Source organism: Jaculus jaculus, chromosome 9, assembly GCF_020740685.1.
Source record: "Jaculus jaculus isolate mJacJac1 chromosome 9, mJacJac1.mat.Y.cur, whole genome shotgun sequence".
NCBI lineage: Eukaryota > Metazoa > Chordata > Mammalia > Rodentia > Dipodidae > Jaculus > Jaculus jaculus.
In genome coordinates, this window is record NC_059110.1 from 67,897,195 (window position 1) to 67,906,124 (window position 8,930).

An 8,930-nucleotide genomic window follows, 5' to 3' on the forward strand; every position below is an offset into this window, starting at 1 on the left:
AGGTGCCTCCGAGAGCGCGGGCGGGAGGTGCGCAGGGAGCGCGCCCGGGAGTCTGGGGAGGCGGGAGGTCGCGCGCTGCGCGGTGGAAATGGCTCTCTAGAGCAGGTAGGTGCCCGCCGCCGCCGCAGGAAGCTGGGCGACCGGGCGAACCACTCCCGCTCTCCCGGCCTCCGCCTCCCCCGAACGACGACAAAGGTGTCTGCCGGGTGTTAGAACGGGGCGGCGCACGGAAGTGCCAGGGAGGAAGGGAAGGTGGCCGACGGGCAGCTCGGGCGCCCGGAGGCGTGCGGCTCTCGCTCGGGCGGGGAGGGGCGGCCGGTGGGCTGAGCTGCGGGCCCCGCGCTGCCATTGGCGGCCGGGACCGGGAGGGCGGGCGGGGCCGAGCGGGAGCCCGGGTGTCGCCGGCGCGCCCCGGAGCCTGGCTTCCACGCTGCTGCGATCCGCCCGCCCACGCTGGCTGCGGCGCCATGGCGGGACTGCGCGGCCCGGGGACGTGAGATCCACCGGCGGCAGGTAAGGCCGGGCCGGGCCGGAGAGGGAGCCGGGCGGCGGGGACGGCTCAGCATCCTCCTCCGCGTGTCGCCTGTCACGAGCCCACGGCCCGGGCGACAGCGCGGGGGTCGGGGGCGGGCCGAGGTCCGGAGCCGCTGAGCGGATGGGGTAAGGCCTGGCGGGGAGGGGGGGTGGACCCTGTGACCAACGAAGGGGAACTGCCCCCCTCCCTGCTTCTTGTCTCCTTCCTGCCCCCAGCACCTTCCTAGGCAGCAGACTTGACAAGAAAGGTGTTGGGGAAAGGATGGGGGTTCAGGCTTGAGGAGGAAAGAAAGATAGGGAGGAGGGTGGGAGTTAACAAGTGCACATCTGTGGGCTTCTGACCTAGCCATTGAAAACCTATCTGTCTAAACACCTGAATAAGGAACCCGCCCTCACTAGAAGTGATCCCATAGGCCCTGCTTCTAGTGTCGGGTGACAGCTTGGGCTCTTCTAACCCGGGGGAGTGGGGGGAGCTAGGCCTGGCTGAAAGTGTAAGATGGCATCTTACTGCTGGACACTCAGCTGAGGTTCCTGAGCAGAGGGAGAAGGGAGAGGTGTTGCATGCAGGACCATAGGGAGACCTATTAGGGGCATTGACAGTTACCTTTCTGCCTAAAGGTACCAGAGCAATCCTCAAGCACAGGTCTTCCTCAGTAGTACAGCTTAAAGCAGGAGTCCACTTGCTCAAGGGCCTACAAGTATTGAGACACACCTGCTGATCCCCTCATGGCTGAGCCTTTTGTACGCTGTGGGCCTACTGAATCCCTCCTTCCTCCCTTTTTTCCATCTTCCTCTCTCCACCTCTGCCCACCCCCCACTAGACACACACTTTGACTCAGAATTCTCCCCTTAGAGAGGTGATTTAGTCAAAGGAGAGGCGTTCCCCCGGTATTCATAGATGGGTGCCTTCCTTCATTAGGTCTAACATTCAGCATGTATTTGTCTCCAAACATACTCTTCCTTATTTTGTTGTCTCACCCATGCCCCACGAGTACACTGGTCATGGCAGGCTTATCTTTGAGTCATGCAGAGCAGGGATGGGTTAAGGCACTCATCTCTCTGCCATTCAGAAGGCAAGTCTGGCCTATGCCATTGTCTCAGCTGCTGTGTCTTTCTGCTATTTCTCTCTGGAGGGATCCACAGCTACCTCCATGCCTGGTCCAGCCCCTCAGGCACTCTGCCCACTACCCCAGGCAGACTAAAACCCAGATTCCAGCTGGAAAGCTCTCCTGCTACGTGTATGAGCACCCAAGTGTCAAGTGAGGTGTGTGTGGTGTGTGTGTGTTCAGTGGAGGTGGGGCAATGGAACCAATACCCAGCAGCTGGGCAGCTCCCTCTTCCCGTAAACAAGGACATGTGACTCTCCCACCTCCTTGAGTGGCAGAGCCACTGGGCTGTGAGGAGGGAGCTGCTGCTGCCAGAGAAAGAAGGCCCTCCTGCAGGCCCCACCGGAGCCAGCTCTGCTTGCCTGTCTTGAGGATCTGCTCCCCAGGGCCCAGCACCGTGGGCAGGAAGGGAACCAACTGTTCTGGACTCACTCAGGCTAGTGTCACACCTCTTCTGCTTTCAGCAGCGGCTAACTGGTAACTGGCCCCATCGTCACCACAGCCACAGTGCAGCTGCCACCGTTCCACCACCTTTAAGATGTGCCCTGGTAACTGGCTCTGGGCCTCCATGACTTTTATGGCCCGCTTCTCCCGGAGTAGTTCACGATCTCCTGTTCGCACTCGAGAGAGCATGGAGGAGATGCCCGCTGTTCAGCATCATCACTTCCTAAATGTCTTTGAGTTGGAGAGGCTCCTCTACACAGGAAAGACAGCCTGTAACCACGTTGATGAAGTCTGGCCAGGCCTCTACCTCGGTGACCAGTGTGTACCAAGCAGACAGGGACCATGCCTTTGTGTGTGTGTGTGTGTGTGTCTGTCTGTCTGTCTGTCTGCACGCGTGCATACATGCATATTTCATGCTGTTAGTTCCAAGTTGAGGATTGAGAGAGGGTTTGGGGGAATTTGGATGGGATTATTTTTTTTAATTTTTATTTATTTATTGGAGAGCGACAGACACAGAGAGAAAGACAGATAGAGGGAGAGAGAGGGAATGGGCACGCCAGGGCTTCCAGGCTCTGCAAACGAACTCCAGATGTGTGCGCCCCCTTGTGCATCTGGCTAACGTGGGACCTGGGGAACCAAGCCTCGAACCGGGGTCCTTAGGCTTCACAGGCAAGCGCTTAACCGCTAAGCCATCTCTCCAGCCCCTGGATGGCATTATTAACATGCCCAACTCTATACAGAGAAACTCTGTTCAAGTGTTTGTCATTCATTTAGCAAGGATTGTCTGCTTGCCAATGCTATGTGCCAGGCACATTGCTCTGGCCTTCTAGATGCTGTGCTGTGGCTCTGGGTAAATGAAGGTGCAGGACAAGAGCAGTAAGCCATAAACTGAAGGGACAGTGAGCTTGGTCTTCTCAAGACCATGTCAAGTTTTCATGGAGTCTGCAGACAGCTGCAAGCTAGGGTTAAGGGGAGAGGGTTATCCAAGGAAGAGCAGTCTCTCCTTTTGTCCTTTGAGGAATTTTTCCATGTACATTCCTCTGTAAATTCTCACAACAGCCTGGTAAGGTAGGTGCCACTCTCCCTAGTTTACTCCTGAGGACATCCTAAAAGCTGAGATTGGCCCAAGGTCACAGGAGTCAGAAGTACAAGAGTCAGTAGATGCAGGGTCAAGTTCAGTGCCCTGTGTATTTATAGAGTTGTCACTGGATGGATGACATGCTGTCATCTGGCCATTTTGTCAGGGGTGTATACCACTTATGCTGCTGGGGATAGGCCACATGAACATCTGAACATGACTGTGGAACAGATTAGGTATGATCCTAACTGAAAATGGTTCCAGATGCCAGACAGAGCATGAAATAATGGGGGGGGGGGTCTCACACAGGATCGAGTATCAGAGCCACATAATCTTAACATTGGCAAGAATTTTATTCATTCATGCACTTACTAACTCAGTAGTGCTGGGGATTGAATCCAGGGCATTACCCATGCAAAGCACACACTCTGACATATAACTGCACCCCCAGCCCTAACCTAACCTCCTGATGGTGTCCCTCCCTCCCTCCCTCCCTCCCTCTCCCTCTCCCTCTCCCTCTCCCTCTCCCTCTCCCTCCCTCCCCCCCCCTCTCTCTCTCTCTCTCACACACACACACACACACACACAGCTTGAACACCTGATAATGGGAAAACCACTGTCTCCCAAGGTGCTCAGGCGTTCTTCAGCTAGGTTCATCTCTGCACTTCTGCACATCACATGAAACAAGCCTGAGCCCTCTTATCTTGACACTTTTTGTCCTAGTTCCACCTTTTAGATCAAAAAAAAATTCTACTTCCTTGATTGTGGTCATGTTTCCTCCCCCCCTTGGTCTTGTCTTCTCCAGCCAGACCACCCTCAATCCTTGCAAACACAAGACAAGACTTGAACTTTCTGCCCATTTTCCCCTGCTGTGGGGGTGTTAGTAAGTACCTAGCATTGTGGAACCAATGACAGAACATAGGCAGAATCTCCTTGGCACCCTGGCTTCCCTGCCTTCTACTAACTTGTACTCATCAACACAGGGACATGGCCAGCAACCGCCGTGAGCTTTGTCGCCTGGGCATCACCCATGTCCTCAATGCCTCACACAGCAGGTGGCGAGGCACTCCTGAGGCCTACCAGGGACTGGGCATCCGCTACTTGGGTGTAGAGGCCCACGACTCGCCAGCCTTTGACATGAGCATCCACTTCCAGACAGCGGCCGACTTCATCCACCGGGCACTAAGCCAGCCAGGAGGTAGGAGAAAGAGAAGGGGTGGGGAAAGCATTTGGCAGTGGCTTTCAGAAAGCCCATGGGTTCAAAGCTGGGGAGTTATCTTAGTGAAGATAAAATGTTCAGGATAGAAAAGAATGTTGAAGAAAATGAAAGAAGAATGTTAGTTGATTACATGTACATGTAAATCACATGTACATATGTATATATATAACATAATCTAGAGATGTTTTAAAGCAAGAGTGACCAACGTTTTGACATTGTGACATGACACTGTCATCTACAAATGTGTTGGCTACACTCATAAATATTCTGGGAAGCATGTGGCCCACAGACTGCATGTTGGACACACCTGATTTAAAGCATACAAGAGGACTGTGTGGATTCTATCTTAATTCTACATTTCATGTAAAAGGCCTTGAGCTTCCGTGGATTTTGGTATTGGTAGGGAAGGTTCCTAGAACCAATCCACTTTGAATACCAATGACTATATGTAAATAACAATGTAGCCAGTGGCCAGGAGTGGTGGCACATGCCTTTAATACCACTCAGGAAGCAAAGGTAGGAGGATTGCTTTGAGTTTGAGGCCAGCCTGAGACTACATAGTGAATTCCAGGTCAGCCTGGACTAGAGTAAAACCTACCTCAAAAAAAACAAAAAAGCTGTAGTCAGTGGTTGAGAGAAATAGCAAGGTCGAAGGATAGAAGAGCCAGGAGTTGTGTCACATTCTCCCAGAGGTAGGAAGCTCACTGGAGCCCAAGGGTTTGAGGCCAGCTTAGGCAGCATAATAAGACCCATCTTAAATATGAAACAAATAACAAAAGAAGAAAAAAAGGAGACCTAAGACAAACAAGGTTAAAACAAAAGGTCCTCTTGTTGCCAGGCATGGTAGCACACACCTTTAATCCCAGCACTTAGGAGGCAGAGGTAGTAAAATCGCTGTGAGTTCGCAGCCACTCTGAGACTAGTAAATCCCAGGTCAGCCTGCGCTAGAGTGAAACCCTACCTTGGAAAAAAAAAAAAAAAAAAAAGTCTTCCTGTTGATGCACTCAGCCAATGTGAGATGAGTGCCTACTCTAACAAGCTCAGTTTTACATCAAGACTGAGTCTCTGAGTTCCCCTCAGGTTCATGGACGCAGCTTCTTCACATCCCTCCCATTCTGTCAGAACCTTTACTGGGGATCAGCATTCTTTCTTTCACAGGGCTGGAAACTGAACCTTGCTCATGCCAAGCTCTGTACCACTGAGTATATCCCCAGCCCAAGATCTGAATTCTTCATACCACTCATCTGCATGAATTCCCGTTTCCACGTAGCTTCACTTACCTCCTTCCTACTTAGCTGTCCATATCTGCCTCTCCCTAGCCTTCTGCAGACCACCACAGAACAGTCTCCTAGCTCTCTCTGTGTCTCTTTAGGGAAGATCCTGGTGCACTGTGCTGTGGGAGTGAGCCGGTCCGCCACGCTGGTGCTGGCCTACCTCATGCTGTACCACCACTTCACCCTCGTGGAGGCCATCAGGAAAGTCAAGGACCACCGAGGCATCATCCCCAACCGGGGTTTCTTGAGACAACTCCTGGCCCTGGACCGCAGGCTGCGGCAGGGTGTAGACGCATGAGGGGAGTAGAGGAGAGGGGAAGTCAGGCCAGGCCCATTGGGTGGGCCCCTGGCTCCCAGCTAGAGAGAAGAGACCCAGATGGCAGGTCGCAGGAAGGCCAGACAATCCATCATCCCCTGGGGACAGGGGAATGGAGGCCCCAAGGCCACTGAGGAGGTGGTGGGGAACCAGGTCAGGCAGTGTATTGGGTGGGTGCCCTGGGAGCTGCTAACCAAAGGAAGCGTTGAAGCTAAAGATAGAAGTCGGTCCTGCAATTTGGACACCACTAGATTACAGCAGGATTTACCCAGTGATTCAGAATCACTTCCCCTCTTTATACTCAGTGGTCCCCCATCTCACCAAAACAAGGGCCATTGTCCTGTGCCTGAGCAGGGATCAAGGATGAAGGATGCAAGTGCCAATGTGATGGGGTAGAGGTTGCAGAAAGCAGCTTGGAGACAGACAGTGATGAGATCATGTGAAAGTCACAAAACCAAAGGAAGAAACCCACAGACTGGTTACTCCAAGCCCAGGGAGGCGAGGTCTGTGGAGGTGAGCATGGTGCCAATGGAAGCTGCTCAGGGCTAAAGGAGTAACACAGATGAATGACTGGGAGTCCTAGGTCATCCCGTGCTCATTGGATCCAGGTGTATCTGAAGTAAAAAATAAAGAGATAGAAAACATGTCATTGGCAGTTTGATTCTGTCTCCTGGGAATTTGTCTTGCTGTGCATAGCTGTAGCTCCTGACCTCATTGGTGAGAAATCTTGAGCTGCTATTTCCAACTAGTCCACAGAGCGGCAGCAGAGGACCAAAAACTTCAGGTCTGCAGCCATCTGCTACTGCTCAAAAGATACATCTCCACCTTCCAAGTTTAGGATTATGAATGTCTTTGTCTCAGTGTCCCTATTATGGTGGAGTAACAAATATTAGTCTTAAAACAATCTCTTACATCCTAAATCTCCCACATTTAGGAGTTTGAGTTTTGCCTGCTGCCAAAGTGTAGTATAGATAGGGCAGGAGTGAGGAAATGTAATTCCATTTCTACTACTTACAGGTTGCCTCAGAGAACTGTTACATAATTTCTTTAGGAAGCTTAATAAAAAGTTAGACACAACAATCAGAAAGAACAGCATGCTATCCCAACTTCCAAACTGCCACCACGTCACTCCTTTGCAAAGGACTGTTGCCAGATCAGAATACCCATCACGAGTGGAAGAAGGGTTTGGAATGGAAGTGAAAAATACAGGGGGAAAATCACATCGAAAATGCACATCCCACCCCAGAGAATAGTGTTCACAAAGTTGGAACATGTCATCATGGATTGTCCCTTTCACTCTAACAAGGCATAAACTCGTCACCTTCCAGTGTCATTGATAACAGTTGCCAAGCATTTGCCTAAAAATCTCAGATTGTGAACCACGATAAAACCCCATGGAAGTCCTGCAAAGCTCATGTTCTAGAGGAGTTGAAATGAGACTGGAAGATCTGACAATATGGGGCCCCTGGCTGTAGAACACACCAATGGGGAAATTTGGCAAGTCATGCACCTCTCCACACCTGTTTACTGACAGTAGTTCTGGCTTCTTCTGTGGGGTTGTTGTGGTAATTTGATTAGACAAGAATCATATGTGTAGTATATAAGAGGCCTTGGGCTCTGTCTCCAGCACTCTTACATCTCTCATGTACTACTTCTACTCACTGTAGCTGTATCAGATGCTTGTAGCGTTGCTGTGACACCTAACAAAAGCAAGGTAAGGATGGCTTCATTTCAGCTGACAGTTCAAAGGGTTGTAGTTCAGCATGGCAGGGAGGCACGGTGACAGGAGCATGAGCTGCTGGGCTCACATCCACAGAAGCAGAGAGATGAATGCCGTCGACCACCTTGTTCCCTCCTTTTTATGCAGCCTAGGACCCCAGCCCATTGCATGGGGCTATCCACGTTTAGGATAGGTCTTACCATCTCAAGTAACCCAATCTAAAACATACAACCCTCACAGACTGTCCAAGAGATTGTTTCCATATCAATTCTATATCCTGTTGACAGTTGTCTTTTACTCCATTTGTGATATTTCTCATGGGTTTGAACTGGGCTCACGTGGTCTCTTCTGCTCTTGAACTTTCAGCTTAAAAGCTGTTGGTATCCAGTAGTCTGAATGTGCCATATTTTTTTTAATTTATTTGAGAGCAACAGACACAGAGAGAAAGACAGATAGAGGGAGAGAGAGAGAGAATGGGTGCGCCAGGGCTTCCAGCCTCTGCAAATGAACTCCAGACGCGTACGCCCCCTTGTGCATCTGGCTAACGTGGGACCTGGGGAACTGAGCCTCGAACCGGGGTCCTTAGGCTTCACAGGCAAGTGCTTAACCACTAAGCCATCTCTCCAGCCCGTGCCATATTTTTTAAATATCATTTATTTATATTAGAGAGAGAGGAGAGAATGGGCATGCCAGTGCCTCCAGCCAGTGCAAACAAACTCGAGATACATGTGCCACCATGTGCATCTGGCTTACGTGGGTACTAGGAAATTGAACCTGTGTCCATGGGCTTTGCAGGCAAGCACGTTAACCACTAAGCTATCTCTCCAGTCCCATATTTTTTATCTATTGTTATTAATATTTATTATTATTTATTTGAGAGAGAGAAAGACAGAGAGAGAGGGAATGGGTGTGCCAGGGCCTCCAGCCACTGAAAACAAACTTCAGACACTTGCGCCACCTTGTGAATCTGGTTTATGTGGGTCCTGGGGAATTGAACTGAGGTCCTTTGGCTTTGTACGCAAACGCCTTAACCGCTAAGTCATCTCTCCAGCCCTATTGTTTTCTTTTTAATTCTTTTTTTTTTTTTTAAGTTTATTTAAGAGGAGCAGATAGAAAGAGAACAGGGGGCTGGAGAGATGGCTTAGCAGTTCAGCACCTGCCTGTAAAGACTAAGGACCCAGTTCGAAGCTCAGTTCCCCAGTATCCACGTAAGCCAGATGTACAAGGTGGCACATGCAT

The 8,930-nt window shown here is 50.9% G+C and overlaps 1 protein-coding gene across 4 annotated transcripts; it reads left to right on the forward strand.

Annotated features, from left to right (window-relative positions):
- Nucleotides 1-89: 89 nt before the first annotated feature.
- Nucleotides 90-6,615, forward strand: Dusp26 (dual specificity phosphatase 26). Of its 4 annotated transcripts, none has more exons than XM_045159793.1 (4): nt 90-105; nt 2,105-2,402; nt 4,146-4,360; nt 5,754-6,615. In XM_045159793.1, the coding sequence occupies exons 2-4, from the start codon at nt 2,179-2,181 to the stop codon at nt 5,951-5,953; spliced, it is 639 nt and encodes a 212-aa protein (XP_045015728.1). In that variant the 5' UTR covers nt 90-105; nt 2,105-2,178; the 3' UTR covers nt 5,954-6,615. The 4 variants fall into 4 exon arrangements, with proteins under 4 accessions (XP_045015728.1, XP_045015727.1, XP_045015726.1 ...); XM_045159792.1 differs by lacking the exon at nt 90-105 and adding an exon at nt 396-513 and having other exon boundaries at nt 2,108-2,402; XM_045159791.1 differs by lacking the exon at nt 90-105 and adding an exon at nt 414-513.
- The last annotated feature ends 2,315 nt before the right edge of the window (nt 6,616-8,930 follow it).

What these genes read in the sequence shown, in the direction of transcription:
- Dusp26 (XM_045159793.1), top strand. Translation starts at nt 2,179, where the DNA reads ATGTGCCCTGGTAACTGGCTCTGGGCCTCCATGACTTTTATGGCCCGC. An exon ending in GGCCTCTACCTCGGTGACCA is followed by an intron (nt 2,403 to 4,145) that starts GTGTGTACCAAG and finishes TCATCAACACAG; the next exon opens with GGACATGGCCAGCAACCGCC. An exon ending in GGCACTAAGCCAGCCAGGAG is followed by an intron (nt 4,361 to 5,753) that starts GTAGGAGAAAGA and finishes GTGTCTCTTTAG; the next exon opens with GGAAGATCCTGGTGCACTGT.